Raw genomic sequence first — 22,181 nt, forward strand, 5'->3', positions numbered from 1 at the left:
GGGCACTTGTGATATCCCAGCCACACTGCTGCATCTCTCAGGGACACAGGCCCATGTGGGGATGGCAAGACCCTGTTTGCTGTCTTTGGTTAGTGAGGATCTGTAACCACTGTTTTTGTCCCAATGTAGGCTCACCCCAAATAAGCGGAGCCCTGGGAGTGAGGAATATAAGTGATAGAATTTTCTCTGTGCCAACCAATTTCCCATCTTTATCTTGCTTTCCAGCCAGGATGGAGGGACTGGGCAGACTTCTCCAGGGGAAGCAGGTCTTGCTGCAGCAGTTGGACAGAAAGAGATTTTTTGGTGATGGCATCAGAAAAGTAAAGACTATCAATGCTGGTGTTTCTTAAGTAAGGGAAGGCAAAGATTGGGGGAAACGGGCAGAAGAAGGGATTTCCTATTGCTTTTTATTGGGTCCTTGAGGTGCCTGGGCTGAAAAGGCCTTGATCTTTGTCTACCTTCCTCACCCACTGCCAACATTTTATTATGAAAATTTTAAACATTCCCAGACATTACAATTATTTTACAGTAAAAACTCATATCCCACCACCTAGCTTTCACCATTACACTTTACGGCACTTGCAGAAAACCTTGGCCCTTATGAGGCTCTTATGCGCCATTCGCCCAAATGGAAGATTCCCTGCCATGAGCTGACACAGACACCTGAAGACAGTGGAAGCCCCCAACCCCGGATGTCCCCACGAGGTCCATGGATGGTGGCAGCAGGGACTGGGGAGTCATGTTCGGGGTGCCTTGCTTCTGCCTGGGAAATGCTCAGGTGCTAGCATTCTGCTCAGGCCGCATTTGGTTCCACAGGTGTGAGGTTGGGTCTGGGATACGCTTGTGTGTCCCACTGATCTTCTGGGGCTTTGGAGATGGACAGCACACGGGAGTCTCAGGGTTGCAATAGTCCAGCTTTGTGGTCCAGTTTGGGTCAAGGAGCCCACTCTCCACCCAGCCCCTATCTGGGCAGCTCCCCTGACTGGGACAGAGCGTATAACTGGGGAAAAAGGGAGACAAATGCTTCCGTTCAGCCTTAGTTTCTGTCTGGGGTTTTTTTTAAAAAAGGGAGACTCTATTTGGGAAACTTGATTTCCTTTTGAGATAAAGAAGTGGCCTTAATAATTGGAGGCGGACTAAGCAGGTGGAGGTTCATATTCCTTCATGTTTCAGATGACAACAAATGACAGGTGTAGGTGGCATTGTGTTATCTGGGAAATGCTATTGTTGGTACTACTTGCTAGGTGTGTAACCTGGGGCCAGTCACTGGATGGCTCTCACCTCAGTTTCTTCATCTACAAAATGGGCATAAGAAGAGTCCCTTCCTTGCATGGTGGTTGTGAGAGTCAAGTGAGATAATTCTGGTGCCTGCAAGCAAGCATCCAATGCATGTTCACTATGCTTCTTATTTTATTAATATTTTTATAACTTTCTCCTTGGCAAGCTTGGGTGCCACTTTAAAGCACAGGTGATTTCTTGGCTGGTATGGGCTTGGGGTAAAAATATGATGATCTTCTAGGCCCCATTCCATTTTAGAAGTTAAGGGCAACTTCAGGGAAATAGACACAAAGTTGTTGAGGATCTGAATTGCCCATCTTGTGCGTGAGTGGTGGCTGTACAGGAGCATGTCAAGGCTCAGGGCAACCTTCCCCAAGGGACACTCGGACCTCTTATCCTCTGCTGGTCTCCAGCCCCGGGAGAGCAGCTGCACCCTCAGGCTGGGCTGCCGATGCTCATGCTGTGTTCCCAAGGAGCAAATATGCAAGGGAGATGGATGGTGGCTTGGACATGCCTGAGCCTGAAGCCTTGTTTTCATGGTGGGCCTCACGACCCACTGCAAGGCTATCTCCCATTACTGCACTTTCAACAAGGAGCAGGGCTGCCTCTGGTATGGATAGACCAAAGTTCTAGGAAAACCCTACCTCTTGGCTCTTTGAGCCTGGAAAGGGATCATTTCCTTTCCTCTCTGTTCTTTCCATTTCTCTCTGTCTCTCTCCTTTGCATTCTCTGAAGCTTTCTTTTTTATTCTTTCTTTCTCTCTTTCTTTCTTTCTTTCTTTTTGAGTCAGAGTCTCACTTTGTTGCCCAGGCTGGAGTACAGTGGCACAATCTCTGCTTACTGCAACCTCCACCTTCCGGGTTCCAGTGATTCTCCTGCCTCAGCCTCCCGAGTTGCTGGGACTACAGGTGTGTGCCACCATGCCTGGCTCATTTTTTTTTTTTTTTTGTATTTTTAGTAGAGACGGGGTTTTGCCGTGTTGGCCAGGCTGGTCTTGAACACCTGCCCTCAAGTGATCCATCTGCCTTGACCTCCCAAATTGCTGGGATCATAGTTGTGAGCCACTGCGCCTGGCCCTCTGCAGCTGTCTCCTCCTTTCTTTGTGTCTCTGTTCCTGCCTTTCTCCTCTGTGTCCCCTTTCCAAGCCTTCCCTCCCCACTCTTTCCAGCTTCTTTCCACATGGCAGGTGAAGTTAACTGGTCAGGGTGGTACCAGCTGCAAAGCAGCACCTCATATTGGGGCCCCCTAGTTTCCCCTTTCTTGGCTCCTTCCTCTTCTCCAGGCTGTGACTGAGTGTACCAGGGGCAGGGGCTCCCACTCCTTCCCCCTGTCCTAGAAGTCTGAACACATATCTTCTGGCCCTAAGACTCACTCTCCTGTCCCTATGATCCTTTCTGGCTGGTTTGGGTGTATTTTGGGAGACGCTTTCTGGGTTCTGGAGCAGTACCATCTGCTATTGGGAAATGAGCTTAGGGAGGAAGGAGGAGCCACTGGCCTGCTTTGGTTCAAGGCCCAAGCTCCAAAGCCTCAGTCAGGCCAGCCCAGCTCCCTGGAGCTCTGAGATAGCTGCAGAGAACTGAGGAGCATTATATTGCCAGCAACTGCCTGAGGACCTCATGAGGGTGGTGGTCTGGAGCAGTTAGGGGGTTTCTGGGAGTTCTTGATAAATAATCTTAATATCAATTTCTTCCATGGAAAAACAACGACCCTGCATAGCACCAGAGCTGTTGAGACAGTCTCATAACCTCAGCTGGTATCGGTTCAGAGCTCAGGCTGACCTGAGTCACCTTTGAAAGCTGAACTCCCACCTGGCCTTCCTCAGAGTTATAAGGTTGAGCAGAGGCCAGAGACAGATCCCTCCAAAGCTGCAGAGTGAAAACCAGACTCTCACTGGGGGCAACACTGGAGCTGCTGTAATGAGGCCAGAATCACAACTTGGACATCCCCAGAATGATGCTGAGACCAACCAGAGCTACCCAGAGCTTCTCAGAGTCACAACACGAGAGCCTCAGTGTGACCACAGGATAGGACCCGAGTCACACCTGACACAACAATGTGACCACATAGGCTTGCCTGGATCCCAGTTGGATTCCTCTGCAGAACAACAGCGTTGTTCTGGAGTCAGTCCCAGGGACACCCTAGGACTCTCCAATGCAACAGAGAGCCTCATGCCCACCTTCCCCGGGCCCTGGATGTGATCAAGACTCACTATATGTGATCAAGGATATAGGATACATTCAGATATAGGACCTGCATCCAAGTTTCAATAACAAATCTTCACAGGCTCACTAGAGTTGCTGGAGCAGATCCAGCATCCCCCGCAGCCCTTCACCAGACTGCCCGGACAGGGGAGTCATGATGTCTGATAAGCCCATGGCTCTTTCTAAGGGCAGCTGGTTCCTGTGGGGAAGCTGGACTGGGGCCAGGTAGAGCAAGGGCTCTCCAAACTGCCCCAACAGGGAAATGAGGCTGGGAGTTTGCCTTAGGAAATAGGAGGAGAGGTTGGTTGGCAGTATCATCAAAAGCTGTAAGGAGACCACTAGGAGTTGGGGTTGTGAGAGACAAGAAGGGCTATGAACAAGCAGAAGCCATGAAGGGCAGGTGAGCAGGAGGTGTGAGGCCAAGCAGAGATAGCAGAGCACGGAAGATGGCACTAGCAGACATGGGGTGCTGCTGAGTTGCACTGAGGGTGGAAAGCTAGAGGTGGCGTCTCAGGCTCTGGCTGCAGGTGGTTGGGGGTGGCATGGGGACAAGACTGGCTGCCCTGGAACACCTGGATTCCACCTCTTCTCAGTTATGTGTGCTGGGAATGCTGCCTGTACTGTGGTTCTTTTTCTTCCAAGAATGTCCCACCACCCTTATTGCCATGAGAATCCTTAAAGTCACTGGAGAAGCAGCAGCACCCAAATCACCTCGGAATTTGTTAGGAATGTAAGTTCTTGGGCTCCACCCCAGACCTCTGTTTTGAAACAAGCCCCCCAGGTGATCCTGCTGCACCTCAAGGTATGAGAAGCATTGCTTAAGACAAGCCACCATCACTTGAGATGAAACTACATGTGGGGCTAGGACTGTCTTCAGTCTTGCTGGGTGTCACCAGTTTTCCAGGATCAGGCTCAGATCTACAGTTGCCTCAGAGGTAAGTAGATGTAAAAATGCATTTCTCCTACTTCAGTATCCCAGTTGTCCACTCCATATCCCTTGGGGCGCTTGCTAAAAATGTAGATCTCCAAGTACTAGCAGGCCTTCTGAATCAGGATCCCTAGGGGTACGACTGGGATTTATTTTGAAGAGCACCCTAGGTGATTCCTTACATGCTCATGCTTCAAGGAGAACTGATAAGCCCATGGCTCCTTCTAAGGGAAGCTGGCACCTGTGGGGAAATTGGGCTGAGGCTCTTCCCTGAACTGGACTGGAGCCAGGTTAGGGTGGGGTAGGCAGCTGATGTGAGGGTCAGTGATAGGGAGTCTTATAGTCTGGAGATACATCTGAACCTGGCTTAGCCTAGGACTGCAAGGACAGCCTCAGCACTACCAGAGTACTCACTAGGTTGTGCAGGGCCAGTATCCTATGTGGAGCTTCACCTGGGCTGGAGGCCCAGGTCCACTACCACACCTGGAAGGTGCCATGGGCTGTACAGAAAGACCCTTATCATGAGCCTCACTAGCCTGCAGGGGCCAACTCAGAGCCACACCCAGGCCTCATAATGCATTCAGGGATTCACAGAACCATCGCTGGGGTCCAACCGCAGTTGTATGAACAGAACACAGCCTCATTCAGGGATTCCCCAGAAATGCAACAGAGGAAGAAACCACCAATGGGCCACACCCGATTTTGCTAGAGAAGAGGTAAGACTTGGTGAACCACTTCTAAGGCTCCTGCAGGGCTGCAGAGATGGGCCCAGAGCTCCACCTGGGGCCTCCACAAAAATCAAAGATGGACCTAGAGCTTCCCTAGACCTGAAGTAAGAGATGGATAACCTGATTTGGGATTCCACCAGGAGTCCTAAGATTGAGCGAGAAATACTGGCAGTATCAAAATCACCGTAACAGATCCACAATGATTCCAAGGCCTTCCCAGGTGCAGGGATGGAGCCTGGACCTCCTGAGGCTTGACCTGGGTTGCTGAGTATCCCTAGACCTGCGAGTCTCAACCATGGCTGGACATTGGAGTTTTACATAGCATCCCCGGCTGATTCCAATGCGCAGTCAAGGTTGAAAACTACTCGCTAGTCTAGACTTTCGCCTGGGGCCTTAGTAGGAAAAAAGGGATTGATCCACAAACTATACCTGTGACGTACCCAGAAATCACATCTGGGGTTGTGCCATGACTAGACTCACTTGCGGGCCCTTGTCTTTGCTGGAGGAAATGTTCTGGAACCACACCTGTGGCCTCAGCTGGCCTGGAGGTGCATGAGCTCCAGCTCATACTTGGCGCAAGTATGCCCTTCCTGTCCAGTATGTCCTTCCTGGCCCCAGTATGCCTCTCCTGCCCAAACAAGTTGCAAAATGGCCCCTGCTACCCGAGGTCAGTCTGGAGCTGGATCTAATTCCCCTCTGGAAGCTGGGGCTGGGGATGTGAAGCCCCACCTCTCTTTTGCCTCCTGCCTCTCCCAACTCACCAGCAGCCCCTGCAGCCCCTGCACTGAACATGGAACATTGGACAACCACTGACAGTAGGGTGACCAACTGTCCTGGGTTTGCCTGACACTAAGGAGTTTCCCGGGGGCATGGCACTTTCAGTACTAAAACCGAGACAATCCTGAGCAAACTGGGATGTTTGGTTCCCCTACAGACAGAGGAGCAGGTGGAAGCCTCCATAGCTGAGTCTGGGTCTGGCAGTGCTGCTTAGAGCTGGGCACTCTGGGCAGCCTTTTCATCTCTCCAAGCCCTGGTTCCTTTCTGACAAACAGGCCCAACAACACTTGCCTTGGTCAATTCTATACACGTGGTATTAGAGTGAAAATTTCCCATGCCAAACTCTCCAAGTCATTTCTTGTTCATTAATTCAACTGGTATTTAGCCTCCACTAGAAGCCAGACATGGTTCACTTTGCAGCCATCAATGACAACACGCATGCCAGCTGTATACATGCTTTCAGAAAGGCATGGTGGTTCTTCCTAATGGGCGAGCTGCTAGGGGCTCTCAGATAGAACCCCATCATGTGCCATCAAGGCCATTCTCAACTCATAATGATGTTCTGATTATCTTTCCAGCTACAGCCCATAGTCTCAATCCAGGCTACACATTAGCGATGTCTGGGAACTTAAAGAAGTACCGTCGCTCAAGTCCCTTCTCAGATCCATTAAAACAGAGTGGTGGGTGGGGAGGGGAGGGGAGGTTGCAGGCATTGGTCTTTTTGAAAACCCCCCAGCTGGTTATAATCACCCAGAGCTTGGAATCCCTGAGGGAGGAGCAACGTGGTTGTTGTCATACTAGAAATGCAGGACTTCTCCCCTGCCCCTCATGCCCTCTCAGAGGCCCATGGTCCTGGATGCAACTGCCTGGAGCAGCAGTGGATGTGTACCAGGGGTCACCCATCTGGGGCTCCTGGGAATGTGGCATAGTGGCACAGAGAGACCAGGCTGATGAGCTGCGTGTGCTGAGCTCTAAGTGCAAGTAAGAAACCAAGAAGGAAGCAAAAGGGTCTCAGAGAAAGTGGCAAGAGGAGGTGATGGAACTCAAGTGGTGGGGGCAAGGCCAGGTGGAGGTGTTCAGGCCATGGAGACCCAGACATTAATTTTCTCCCTGGGTTCCATCAATTACCACTGTGTTTCTTCCAGGATAGTCCTCTCTTGCTTAAGCTGCTTGGAGCAAAAGACTCCTGTTCCTTTCAAAGAAATGATTCCTGACCAAGAACTCTCCCTGGAGCCTGGCACCATGCCTTGGCCGGGGCACAGGGTAGCCCTGGTTGACTGAATGGGTGACTGACTGCATTTGTCACTACTGCCCAGGAGCCCAGCTTATTAACTGGTTAATAGCAAAAGCCACAAAGTGGGTGGTGTTGAATATACCCCTCAGGCATGGGCAATGGAGCTGACTGGAAGGGGTTGGGGGGACTTGTTTTTCATCAAAGTCATCTGTGCCTCTTCAGGGAGAGCGGACAGGGCACAGAGCAGTCCTTCCATAAGGAGTCTTTTCTGGAACCCCCATGGAATATTTTTGTTTTCATTTTTTGGGAAGCGCTATCAATATTCCATAAAACCAGTGTTCCAGGGAGTCCACTTTGGGGCCCTGGGGTTGTGGGGTCTGCCAGGGTTTGGAGTCATCAGACCTGGGTTCAAATTTATTGTTTATCATTTAGCCTTGGGGTCTTCAACACACCTCTTCACTTCTGTGGATAGTTTCCTCTTTCACAAAATGGGGACAATATTACCCACCTCACGGGGTTGTTTAGGACAACATTGTGGGAGCTCCTCATTCATGAAAAGGCTGAAATAGTGTTTTGTAAACCACTGGATTCATTTACAAGGTCAAACGATGAGTGTAATCAACCTAGCAGTGGCACATTACTAGAAAACACACATGCATGAGCATTCATATGCCTGCGCACACACACACAATGTAGGATCCAGCCGCCATCCTGAGGACGTGGTGGGGAGGGGCTCATAACCAGAAAGGCCACAGCCATGCAAGATCAGTGGGTTATAGGGAGTCGGTGTTTGTGGCATCCTGCACATCATCTTCAGTTCCTGCTTCTCTCCTATTCCCGCTGTGTCACTGGCTGCCAGTTGTATCTGTTTTTCCTCTCTAGTATTTCTGGAATCTGTGCCTTTCCCCATCCTCACTGCCATGCCTGCTTCAGGGGTTCATCATTACCCACCTGGACCATCAAACAGTCCCCTCTGATCTCCTTGCCCCTCCAATTCATCCTGCTTTCGGGAGTTCAGACCTGCTGCCTGGGCCTCTGCTTGTTGCCTCCTCTGAGAGAAGGGGTGGGGGGGGGTGGGCTTGGGGATAGATGCCACTACTCTTGGCTGGTCCCACCCCTTACCAGGTCCCACTCTGCTGCTCCGGTTAGGGCCAGCTAACCAGAGCTGTGGTTTTACACAGGGTCAGGACCCCACTTTGTGACCTCCTTCCTAGCTCCAACTGGCTTCTTTCTGCCCAAACTCGGACTCTGAGTTCTCAAGTCTGAGTCTTCCTGGGCCCTGGTGGCTGCACTAGAACCTCTGCTTTGTCCCTGTTCTCAGTGCCTGTCTCAGGTCTTTGTCCAGGTTCCCTGCCTTTAGGGCCTAAGCCATATGTCACTCTGGGCCCCAAACCAGCCCAGGAAGAGGCCTGCGGCCAGAGACTGACCTCCTGGGTGCCATGCAACGTGTTCACTCATCCTCCCTGCCTGGCCTCACTGGGAGTTGAGAGGAAGTAGGTGGGAGGAGATTCAGGAAGTGACTGCAACCTCAGGGCTTAGAACCCCTTGAAAGCCCCCCTCTTTCAGAATCAACCTTGGACGAGGCTGTGCCTGACCCAAGGCCTGGGGGCCCATGTCAGTGTAGGGTCTCTGCCTGCGGAAGGGTCTCTGTTTTAATGTAAATTGCTTCAGGACCTGGGCGCCATGGCTACAGATGAAACAGGGTTCTGGTGGCTGTTACACTTGGCTGGTCCTGCACAAACATCTTTCAATCTGTGATGATGCCTTAGCCAGCCTGCCCTCCCCTTTTCAACAGCCCCTTTTCTCATAGTTGCTGAATGAAGGTACGAACTTCAGTATGGATGTATCTGCCCTTCAGCTTCTGTCAAAAACTTGGTTGGAAATGGCCCATGTGCAGGGATATTTACTTTAATAAGCAAAAGACTTTAAATTACCTAAATATCCCTCAAGAAGAGACTGGTCAAAAAAATGATAGCATATCCACACCATGGAATACTATAGAGCCATAAAAAAGAATGGTGATCAATGTACTCACAGAGAATCCTCTCCACAAAATAGAAAAACATGGTGCAGACTGTGTTACAATTTATATAACTATACACACATGCATATAGACAGATGTTTGCATATATGTGTGTGTGTGTGTATGTATATATAATCCCTCTGGGAGAATGTATGAGAAACTGGTATAATGGCCACTAGGGAAGTGAACAGAGTCATTAAAGGAGCATTGTCACTGTATACTTTTTTGTCTCTTTGAATGTTGAGCTATTGAAATGCATTACCAATCCTAAAATTTAAAATAAAAGAAGGCAATGGCTATTTAAGAGGCTCAAATTGCCCATCCATTCCCTAGGCTTCTCCAAGCTGCACACTCAGCCACCCCTAAGAGACAGCAGATGCTGCTCATGGGGGCAGGCCCTATACTGGCAGTGCCTCTACCCTTAAGGTCATCATCATTTCCCTGCTGGTCCCCCATATGCAAGCTCCGGGGACACAAGTACTCTTGTCTGAGCAACTGGACTTTGTCTTTCCATGCGGCAATGACTATCTCATAACCAGCCTGTTTCCCTCCTTGCTCAGGCTACCAGGAAACTAAGATGTAATTACTTGCTTCTCCTCACTGATGCCCACCCAATATTGGCTTTCCTTCTGAAACACCAGCCCTTCCCCCTAACCCCAATTCCTTGCTGCCTGCAGATGTGACCAGGAGTGAAGGGAGCTGGGGTGGCTACTAGTGCAGTGAGGGGGCAGGAAGGCCCATTGAGGAGGAAAGGGGGTGGGAGGGCAGCTGCAGGCTTAGGGCACAGGGAAACTGGGCAGGCTGAGAACTACATGTGAACAGGTTCTTCCAAATGATTTCACTAATTTCTTGAGTTTGGCTAAAAGCCCAAGAGGCATCTAAACAAAGTTGATTATATTTCACTTATATAGTCTAGCAAGAAAAGTTCACCTTGATCAGGTTTCTCTAAATTTCTATATGGAGTTTTGGAACACCAGCTAAGGTTACCAAAAATTCATTCATTCTTCTAAAACTGATTTTGAAAGGACTTTATTTTAAGATCTGAGTTGGATTTTCCAGTTTGAAAAAAAAAAGCTCCACTAGGAAGTATCTTTTGGAAAATAATTATCTCATGTTTCCGGGGAAAGAAATTGCATTAGCCTTGATGGATTAGTAAAATCTAGTCTTTAGGGTATAAATTACCTCATTTAACAACCGGCCTCATGTCCACTGACCTTATCGACCTAGAACCAGGAGGCCTGGTGAAGATTCTGACATTTAGCAGTGAGAGCTCAGTGCCTGGCACAAAATAGACACTCAATGGGTATTTGTGAAGAGAATGAACTCTGTCTATTCAAGCCTCCTCTGTCAAATGAGGATGTGCCTCTCTTATGTAGAACCACAGTAACTGCAGGGTTACTATGGTGGTTAAATGAAATGCTAATCATGAAAAAGACTCTGTAATCTGAAAAGGTGCTTTATCTGAGTGGGTGGCTGGCTTGGAAGGTGTGGAGACAACACTTGAAGTTTTCATGGGATGAGAATTTGACATTCCCACTGCCGCCCCAAACCCAGTATGTGGGAAGCCCCCGAGGGCATGGGGCAGAGGGCATGGGGCAGAGGGCATGGGGCTGCAGAGTCTCAGGTTCTTGAGCTCTGGACGGTTTTAGTGGGCCACTACTACAGCACAGGCTTCAGTGGCTGAGTCACAGGCTGGGATGGGAGTGGAGGGGAGATCTTTAGTGCTCACGGTACTTCCCAAATGCAGGCCTTTGCTACTGCTCAGTTCTGCAGCTCCCTCTGAACTGGCTTCCTGCCTCCAGACGGGTTTTCTCCTGTTCATTCTCACTCTGCAGTATCTTCCTAACGCACAGATCGGAGCCGCCCGTTTCTCACTCAGAGCCCTGCACTGGCTCCACACTGGGCCTGGGAAGACCTGAGCTTTGTGACATAGCACACAGGCTTTTAGGGCAGCTTTGGTGTCCCCTGCAGCCTATATGTCCCTAATCACCCCCCACACCCTGGGGCTGGGGGAAGTGCCCTCACTGGAGTCCCATAGCTCCCACCCCTCCTTGGCTCTCTGGTGTGCCAGCAAGGATCACACTGCATTGTCACTGTCTGTTCACAGACTGTCCCCTCACTGAATGGCAAGCCCCTCCAGGGAGGGTCCCTGCTGTTTGTCCCATCCTCCCAGCGCCAAGGAGGCATAGGCCTGGCTCCTTGGAGGTACTGGTAAATCTCTGTCGAGTAAAGGCTGTCAATGGAGTGTTAACATCTCAGGAGGACACTTTAACCTTTAAAATCCTCTCCCTTGTTAATTCCAGGGAAGCCTGGTGGCCAAAATGCTTCTGTGATGCTTGGTCAAGAATAACAGAGTCACTGAGCTTAATGAAAGGAGGGGAGGCCAGGCAAGGATCCTGCCCCTGTAAGCTCCGAGCTTACACTCACACCACACACTATCCGTGTCCTCATGAAATCACCATAAAACCTCTCTTCAGCTACTGTGTGTGTTCCTGATGATCAGATTTGCATTTTAGAAAGGTGGGTCTGGCTGCAGAGAGGCCAGTGGACTGGGGAGGGGGCACAGCGCATGTGTGGGGACAGTGGATACCATTAGCACCATATCCTCTCTGGCGCTCTGTGTCCAGGAACACAGTAGGTCTGCACTTCTGCACCTCTTCTGAAATGAAGCCAGGTGGCTCACCCTGTCTAGTGAACTGCGGTCAGAGTGGATCCCTTCTGGGAAAAGCCAATGAGAGATCTGTCACCCTCCCTCTCCTCAGTGGAGGGGACCATGGAGGCTGGCATCAGGACCAAGTCTCTACCAGTCCAGGTCCCTGAGTGATCATCACGAGCAGTGGCCTCCTGCCAGCTGCATGGGACGTAAAGCACAAGCAAGAGATGAGTCTTAGTTGTGCTGATGGAGATCTGGGGGTTGGTTGTTATTACAGCACAACCCAACCTACCCTGACCAACACACCAGTCAGGAGGCCACTGCGTAAGATGAGTCCAAGTGAGAGGTGATCCCAATCTGGACCAGAGTGGTGGAGGAAGAGAGGAACAGATGGCACAGCTCTGAGAGATATACCCAGGAGGAAAAACTAACAGGGCTTGGTGATAGTTTGTCCACAGGGATAAAGGAAGCTCCCACAGCAATCACCTGTCCTTTGGTAGGGGCTTGCTTGCTCAGACCTTTTCAGGAACTCGCAGGTTCTTTGAGCTAAGATTTCCATCCTATTTTCATATGCAGAGTCAGGGCTCAGTGTTGACTTGCTTCCAGCCTGCGAGAGACCCCAGGGACCTAGGTCACTGCTCTAGTGAAGAACAGTCTTGTCATAAAGGTGGAAGCCGAAGCCCCAGCTGCTACAATTTACTGATAACACCTACTGTTCTGTGCTAGGGCTTTCCAAACAGCATGTAGTTTAACACAGAGATGGAGAAACTGAGACTCAGAGAACTTAAAAGCCTTCCCAAGCTAGGAGGTGGCAGAGCCGAGATTTAGAGCCAGGATCTAACGTTGGGTCTCAATGGCTGGAAAGTCTCTATGCTGCCTCACTATCGGGGCAAAATCACTCCTCAGTGAGGGAGACTGGAGGCTGGAAATGAAGGCTGTGTGTGTGAGGGGCTGTATTCTCCTCTCTGAGTCGGGGACAGAGAGTGGGGGTGCCCACACCTCCCAGCTGCTCCCTGCACGACAGTCGCCCTCACGGAAGTGTTTGGGCGTTGGCAGTGTTCTGGACCTCTCTCAAGTCCACGCGTCACTAGTGCTCCTGCATAAACATCAGGGGGCTGAGTTCTGTTCTTGGCTGCACGCACACGGGCACTGGCTCCACGCTCCCACAGATTCCAGGGAAACCGGATTGTGGGGCGTGGATGCCTGCCTTGGTGCGCTTCCCATCAATGCTCAGGGGATTCAGAGTTGCAAAGTTCCCACCCAAGCAGAAACAAAAGCCGCCTTCACAAAAATCACTGGCGCGACTGTGACATATTTTCACCTGCTGTTAATTCTCTTTCTTTCTCCATGTATTTTGGTAATAGACAGCAAGGAATAACAGTCCCCAGCCAGTCTTCATGCTGTTTGTGGATGAAGAGCTCAGGTTTTAGAATCAGGAAGACCTTCTGGGTTCATGGGCCAGCTTCTGCATGTACTTGCCCTGTAACTTTGAACAACTTACTTAACATCTCTGAGCCTCAGTTTTGTCATCTAGAAAATGGGCAAATAGTGAGAACCTCACAGGGCTGTTGGAATAATTAAGGGAAGAGCTATATGTAAAACATGCACTCTGGTGCCTGGCACACAGCAGATGCTCAATAAATGGTATTTATTGTCATTCAGTATTTTCGATCTGGCGTTTTGAAACATCCTGCTACAAAATTATGTACATTTAAATCTGCATTCATAGCATGGCAGAGTTGAAGGGCATTTAGTAATAACTCATGGTGAAGGGCAAGCTTTTTAAAGCATTGGGAAAGATAAAATCTCACGTGGAAACCTAATATATAAAACAGTTAAAAATGGGACTGCTCTGATTGATGTGGGAGTGTGGCCTCCAGGGCTCCTCAGAATGAGGCAGAAAGGCATCGATGAAGGGAAGTTGAGGATTTGTCCACAGTGACCCAGTGGGAGAGAAGGTTCAAACCCTACTTCTTCTCTGCAGCTTTGGCAAATCCTATGAAGGAGGAGTGATGGCACCTGCCTGGCAGCGTTGAAAACTGAAATCCTAGTGTGGACAAGCCACCAAATTCAACTTCCCACTGCTGGCTAGTTGCCCTTGAAGAAGTGCAGGAAAAGGCTGACCAGCCAGGCCGGGCTGTGAAAGCGTTGAGTGCAGCCATACCCCAAAGTGACCTCATGAGGCTCTGCCCAGCTGCCACTATCCTCAGCCAGCCTGCACATCCCCTGCGGTGCACGTGGCAGCCACATCACTTCATTCCCTGGGCTCTGGACAACAGGGCTGCCACCTGCTGAGCCTCTGCCCGTGCCCTTTTGTTCGGTCCACCGCCCTCAGCACACACCACCCACTGTCCTCCTTATGGGGCTCCACTGGTTTCTGTAATAAGTGTCCTTACCACACTGGAGAGTGGGGGCCACTAAAGCCCTTTTCTGCCATTGGGCATCTCAAATGTGACCTCCCTGAGATTAAATGTGATGAGATCACTGCCACTCATCATCTTCCATTGCCCATAAACCTGCTTGTCTTCAGCTCTCCCCTCTCTACAGGTGACACGCATCTGCCTGGCGGCCTCAGGCAGAACCATGGACATCATGTTTGATCCTGTCTTCTTTTCTGTTACAACCAATGGGATGGCAGGTCTTGCTAATTTTCCACCTGAGTCTCTCTCGGTAAAGTTTTGTTTTTCTTTTTAATCGTAAAGACCCCGTTCCTTCATCCTCTCAGGGTTTCCACCTCTCTCACCTGGACTCTGGGTTTCAGCAGCCCCTGATTAGTCTCCTGCCTCTGCCTGCCTCCTGCGCACCTGGTGCTTATGTTCTAATAGGAAGAAGGATGGTTTGCAACTGGCCAAATACATGAAGTAATCACAGACTGTGATCAACTGTATGAATGAAGAGTCCAGTGCTGTAAATGCATGTGATGATGGAGGCGACGTTTAGGCTAAGACCTGCAGGAGAAGAAGCAGCTGTTCATTCTAAGGGCATGGTTGGTGGGAGATCATTCCAGGTGGAGGGAACGGCTTCTGCCACAGCCTTGAGATAGGAAAGGGGAGGCATATGCAGCTCTGAAAAGTGGTGGCCTGATCAGGATGAGGAAGGAGGGGAGTGGGATGGGTGGCTCTGGGTTAGAGAGGCCAGCAAAGGGTGGATCTCACTGGGTACTCCAGGTCATGGTCGGGAGTTTGAATATTTTTCTAAAGGCAATGGGAGCCACTGATGCTTTCGGAGCATCCCAGGGTTCTGTGTCTAAGGGCTGCTGCTTTTGGAGCAACCTTATTTTTCTACATTTAGCTTTTCATTTTTCTGATTGGCTGAGAGGTTGAATGTGCTATAATTCCAAGGAGGGTGTGCTTTGTGGTGACAACAGAATAGCTACAGAGTGAGAAAGCCAGAGAACGTGTCTCATTTCTGCCATTGCCTTGCTGGGCGGCCACAGATGAAATTGTTTCCTCATCTGTAAAATAAGTGTACCCATCAACCTCAGGACTGTTGTTGATCTGAATCTGCCAGACCAACCAGTAATATGTCCTGTGCATGAGGACCAGGAGTGGGGCTTTGTCTTGTCTCTAGGGAAGGGCACAAAGTGGGTACATAATAGGTACTAAGAGCTGCTTCTGGGACCTCCACCAACATCAGGTTCTGAGGTTCTGGCTGCAAGGATTTGTCTGAGTCTCTTCTGTCCTAAGAGAATCAGGAAGAGCCTGGTGCCCACATTTTGACCCTTCCTGGTTGGGAAGGGTGAAAGGAGTGCTGGAGGTAGTTTGCCTGGGCACCCTACTGAGAAGCTGGGGCTGGACATTCTATTTCAGGGAGTTTGGAATCAGACTGGGAAAAGCAAGGATTGGGGGACTCCATGCCAAAGAAGGGTATGGAACAACAAGGGCCAACTTCTAGGGAAGCTGAACCCAAGCGCTAAGTCAACAGCACCTGGGCTTTCAGTGTGTGGGCTACAGGGCTGGGAGCAGAGGAGGTCAGGGCTGAGCAAAGGGTCCAGGCCAGGGAGGCGGCTTGCAGCTGCCAGATGGAATGGGGGGCATGGATGTGCCAGTCTGTCTTCATGAGGCCTTAAGATCCCAGGATAGAGCTCCTGGACACTGGGGCTGCACCAGAAGCAGTCAGACTGGGCTGGATACAGTCAGACGAGACTGCACAATGTTAGGATGGGCCTGAGGCTCGGTGGCAGGGCTCCCAGAGCGCCTTGCATATCCCACTATTAGAGCATCTTCACAGGGTGAGGAGCTCACCCTTATCTATGTCTGTCTTCCTCAGGGGCTCACGGCCTGTGACAATCAGCTTCTAGGCTGAGGACATAAAATATGGAATTAACATATGATAGGCTAACAAGTCCAGCTCAATGTGCATTTCCTGTGCATCTACTATGTGCACAGTTCCTGACTCTGTCCCAGCCACTTAGGGGTTCCCAGCCAAGAGTTGGTTTCTATTCCTTAAAAAACCATCCTTGACCCTTCTGGGAGGAAGCTGTCTGCTTGGACATTGGTAAAATGGCTTCCTGCTGAAACCAATTCTTCATTAGATACCAGCTAGTCTAGTTAAACAGATGGCTTCGTAGAGGCCTCTCAACTCAGGCATTCTGTACATGCCCAGCAGACTGAGCCAAAGCTTCTTGTAGGCTCAAACCTGGTCAAAGAATGGCCTGGAGTTAGGCCTATCACGCTAGGCTCTGTGGTTTATGCCATGGGGCACCCAGTCAAAGAGAAACACGGAGCAGCTGCTGGCACCATCAATTTTACTCCAAGATTGAGAAAAGAAACAGTGATGAATTTTTGTACACACGTGTAGCCCGAAGGAGCAGGATCTAGTTTTCCACAGGAGCCAAAGTTGTTCTAGAGGCAAATGGAACCTATATAAACATAGGTGATTAAAGTACGAGTCTCTAACAAAAATTTGCGCCAAACCATCATCTGTTACTTTTAATCATGTTCTGTTCTCTTGGGTCAGGAGGGCTGCTCTTGTGAACACACCTGAGGATCTCTGACTAATAGTGTTCCGGGGAAACGGCTCTGAACATGAGCGCATCTCATCAATTAGTTTTGCACTGATGTTCATCCCATGATCTACTGCTAGGATAATTCAATACCTGGGCCAAGAGTTGGATGATTTGAAATCAATGTTGGGTCTCATTTTCAGGAATTCTTAGGCACTGGATGAATTCTAGGTCTGATTCTGCCACTGATTTACTCCGTTGTTGGGTAACTCCCTTTCTTTGCCTCTCAGTTTCTTGGTCTGTAAAATGGGAAGGCTGTATCTCTGAGGTCCTGTTCAAGTTTAACATCTGGTGACCTAAATAGCTCTGTCCAGGTGGGTATAATTCAGATTCAACTATGATTCGTCTAGATCTAACTAAAATGTATTGGGAGCATACTTTCAAATACATTATTTAATGTAGGGCTCTCAAAACCCCAGAAAGGTAGGTGTTATTATCTTCATTTTGTAGATTACAAAATGGAAACTCAGAGAAGTTCAGTAAGTTAACTGAAGTCACACAGCCAGGAAGTCGTAGAACTGAGATTCAGTCTCAGGCCTGTCTGTCTTCAGGTCCAGGGGGCTGAGAACAGATAATATGAGCCCATACCAACTTGGCTTCCCCCACCCATCCCTTCCTGCCTACCCAGGAACTCAGCTCTGGGGTCTAGTGTAGTGGGTTAAGGGATGGAGGGGGGTTCTGGCTGGGGCTGGGGCTTGGCCTGCAGTCCCCCAGTAGGTATCGGTGGACACTGGCTGGAGAGGGGCAAGTTCTGAAGGGCTGAGAGCAAATTCTCCAGCCTGGCCTGGGTCTGGCTCTTCCACATGAGTTCCCCAGGCTCCATGTGAGCTTTAAGCTTAAGGAGCGGCCTGCCCTTCGCTCTTCTTTCCATCTGGGAGTCTCTGCTCACCACATGGCTTGTCATCTCCAGGGACCCACCCTCAAAAATTCCTGTCCACACTTTCCAGTCCTCAGAAACCATCTCCTAACACTCATTGGCTGAGGGCAGGGAAGGAAGAGATGTGCTAGAGAGACTGAGCTCAGATCTCTGTCCTGACGATTGGGAGGAAGACTTCAAGCGATGCTTTTATTTCAACCAATTCAATTCAATCACCACCAGTCTGCGTCTTCATGCAGCAGTGGTTTTTGAGATCTCAGTTGTCTTTTCAGAACATTGGGACGGCCTCAACTACTTGCATGACGTTGGGCAAGTGAATTTCTCTCTCTGGGCCTCAATGTCCCCATCTAGGTAATCACCAGCCCTTGGGCCCTATGGATGTCAGGTTCCTGCCGGCAGCGGCATTTTAGGATACACTATCATCTGCTTTATCTTCCTAGAGGCAAGGGGCTGAACCAGATGCTTTTGGAAAGCGCACCAAGCTTAAAGGTGGCTCTCTCTGCAGGTGCCCCTCCTCCCTTCAGGCCAGAGGCTCACCCCCACCCGGCCCGGGCTCCCTGTCAGATCCAGGCCTGGCTCTTTAGCCTTGCAGCTCAGGAAACTGGAGCGCAGCGCTATAGCCGCGACTGCGGCGGCGGCGGCGGCGGCGGCGGCGGCACAGGGGGCGGGGGGAGGAGAGAAGCTCCCACTTGTCCCGCTGCCTCCGCAGCAGCCCTGGCCCTAGCACCGGCGCATCAGAGCTGTCCTTGGGAATCTTTGGGCTTGTTGCTCCAGCGGCCGCCAGCTGGTAGCCCACCACCGTTCCATGGTACCGAACCGACCCGAGTAGCCCCGCAACCCCCGCCCAACTCCGCGGAGCTAGCGCAGGCTGCTCTTCGCCCTCAGCTGCGGCGAGGCAACGGCTGGCAGCGCTTGGACGCCTCCGTCTTGCCCTTCCCATGCCTAAGCGCGGGGAATTACACGTTCCCGATGTGAAGCAGATGATTGGGGCTATTAGGGCTGGGTGGTGGGAGTGGGGGTTGGGAGCACCATTTTTGGCTGGACGTGTGTCCAGATTCAGCGTCTCTGTCTGGTCCTTAGGACCTCATCTTCCACTGCATCTCCAGGTGTCAGCCCCTCTGTACCTGCCTCCCACGGGGCTCGTCCGGCGAAGGGCAGCCGCAGCCCACATCTACTCCCCGCCCTCAGTCCCTGCCCCCTCTGCCCGCCGCAGTCACTCGCCCGGCTAGGAGCAAGCCTCCCCTCTTGCTGAGGGTGCAGAGAGCGCCTAGGGTGCCAAGAGTAGAGGGACCAAAGTTCGAGCGCCATCAGCCAGCTGAAGGCCCTGAGCCCCCAGGGCCGCGGCCGGGACGCGGGGAGGTCAGGACGCGAAGCTCGCCTCACCTGTTTCTCCAGAGGCTCCTTGGCCGACAGCGCCGGCTTGGGGGAGGGCGCGCGGTCGCAGACGCAGCCCTCCAGCAGGTAAAGCCCCGAGGGCCGCGAGCTCGAGTCGCTCTCGAAGTAGAAGAGCAGGTTCTGCAGCAGCGCGAACCACTTGGTTTGCCATTTTGTGTTGTCTGAACTCCGCTTACTCAGGTAGCCTTTGCGCGTGCCGTCTTTGCGCGCCAGCAGTCCCAGGGACGCGACGTGGCCATCGTTCAGCCGGATCCCCTTCTGCATGGTGCTCAGAGGCCAGCGAGACCCCACGCGCTTACATCTTCTCCGCGCAGCAGCTCCCCGTCTGTGCGCCCTGCGCGCTGCCTCTCTCTGGCGCTCGCTCGCTCGCTCGCTCCCTCGCTCTCCCCTCCCCCCAAATATCTACACTCCAGGATCTGGCGCCGAGCCGCGGCTTCTTGAATCCAGATATACTATTCCCCGCTGGAACCTCTTCTCAGCTCCGCAGAGCCCCAGTGCCCGGAAGCTCCCGCCCGACCCTCCTCCGGCGCCGGGCAAACTGAGGGACTGGCGATCTGCGCGCTGGCGAGGGGCAGGCGGAGTCATGTGACGCCGATCCCTCGAAGAGCCCGTTTCAGCAGCGCGGACAGAGACACACGCACGCAGCCCCGCCAAGGCGCAGAGCCGCGCGCAGGCTGCACCTTGGCGCGTCCTCCCCCTCCCCAGACACACACGCGCACACGCACACACACAAACCCTGTCCTCCCTCCCCTCATCTTCCCTTCTCTCCTTCGGATGTTGAAAAGCAAATCAGATCAATTTTCGTTTAACCCAATGGGACCCCGGAGGCTAGCCAACCAGGGAGTTTGCGTCTTTGCGCCCCACCGCGGCTCACTGTAGACCTGGGGTTAAGTGCCAGTTGTCATTTTCTCCTCCAAAGGCTCCCCCATCCCCTGCTTTATTTCTAATACAAGGTGGAAGGAAGAAGGTGGGTGGCGAAATAGAGCTGCAAAAGCGTCCAGTCCTAGTCTTTGCATAGTCAGCCGGGTCACACTGAATTCCAGCATCCGGCCGCACTCCCGGCGGCTTCCCCAGCTACCTGAGGACAGTACAGGGGGTGAGATGGGGTGGTGGTTGGTGAACGTTGGTTACTTTATTTTGTATTATTTTATTTTGAGAGTTGCCATAATTACTGGCGCCACCCGCCCTGCACCCTGAGGTCTGGTTGGCGAGCCGCTGCTGGGAGTTTTCTGCAAATACCCCCCAAAGCCTGAAGGCGGGCTTCAAACGCAGGCGCCGGGGACCATGGGAGCCTTCAAATAGCTGCGCTGGCGCAATGATACCTTAATGATAGATTTTCCGTTCTTATTTTTAGCTCTCATTCGCCTACACAGTTACACGGCATTTATCCGAGAACGTCACAGCGCCCGCATGCTGCACCGGGAGGGCGCGCGGGCTGCGGGGCGAGCCGGGAGCTGGAGCGGGGAGCGCGCATCGCCGTCTGCCGCAGAGGGCAGCGGGCTCGCCCCGACCCAAAGCAAGCCGCTTTGCAGCGGGGATGGGTGCCCGCGCAGCCCTCCGAAGGCAAGACACCATCTTTCCGCACGGAAACCGCGGACGCCCCTCCCCCGACACACACACACACACACACACACACACACACCGCTCACACACAGCACACACCATATACACCACACACGCACACATACACACCACACACCACACACACACATCATACACACACACCACACACACCGCACAGACCACAAACACCACACACACCATACACCACACACCCACACACCACACACCACACACGCACACTCACACACGTCACACACACCGCATACACAAACACCACACACACACCATACACCACACACCGACATACCACACACACATCACATGCCCACACACCACACACACACCACACAGCCTACACACACACCACTCCCCACACCCCCCACACCCCCACCACACACACACCACACACCCACACACCACACACCACACACACCACACACCACACACGACACACACCACACACATGACACACACCACACACATGACACATACCACACCACACACGCCACACACATGCCACACACCACCCACACCATACACCACACACACATCCCTCACACTCCCTCACACCCCCCCACACCCCCCACCACACACACACACCCCACACATCACACACACCATACAAGCACCACACACACTACACACACCACCCCCACACTCCCCACACCACACACCACACATACACATACACCACACACACACCACACACACACCCCACACACACCCCCCACACATCACACACACCATACAAACACCACACACACTACACACACCACCCCCCATACTCCCCACACCACACACCACACATACACATACACCACACACACACCACACACACACACACCACACACACATCACACACACCACACACACACACCCCACACATCACACACACCATACAAACACCACACACACTATACACACCACCCCCCACACCTCCCACACCACACACCACACATACACATACACCACACACACCACACACACCGCACACACATCACACACACACATCACACACACTACACACACCACACACATGCCACACACCACACACACCCACACACCACACACCACACACACATCCCTCACATTCCCCCACACCCCCCACACCCCAACACACACACACCCCACACATCACACCCACCATACGAACATCACACACACTACACACTCCACCCCCCACACTCCCCACACCACATACCACACACACACCACACATACCACACACACCACACACACATCACACACACTACACGCACCACACCCACACCCACACACCCACACATACACCACACACCAGACCACACACCACACATACCCCACACACACCATCCACACCACACACACTACACCAAACACACACACCCCGCACACCAAACCTGGGCTGCACACACACACCACACCCCACACAACACATGCAGCACACCACACACACACCACACACACACAAACACACACACACACCCTAGTTTGGAGCCCTAGGGAAGGGCTTGGAAACCAGGCAGCCTTGTGTAGGTCA

General features: G+C 51.9%; 1 protein-coding gene across 2 annotated transcripts in view; it reads right to left on the bottom strand.

The window, feature by feature from the left end:
- Positions 1-19,681, bottom strand: part of RASGRF1 (Ras protein specific guanine nucleotide releasing factor 1) — a 130,098-nt gene extending 110,417 nt beyond the window's left edge. For both annotated transcript variants that reach the window (XM_008015697.3, XM_038010237.2), the window contains exon 1: positions 19,088-19,681. In XM_008015697.3, the coding sequence (XP_008013888.1) occupies positions 19,088-19,363 (276 nt within the window). In that variant the 5' untranslated portion in view covers positions 19,364-19,681. The remainder of the gene's footprint in view (positions 1-19,087) is intronic.
- Positions 19,682-22,181: the final 2,500 nt, after the last annotated feature.

This window comes from Chlorocebus sabaeus, chromosome 26 (genome assembly GCF_047675955.1).
Source record: "Chlorocebus sabaeus isolate Y175 chromosome 26, mChlSab1.0.hap1, whole genome shotgun sequence".
NCBI lineage: Eukaryota > Metazoa > Chordata > Mammalia > Primates > Cercopithecidae > Chlorocebus > Chlorocebus sabaeus.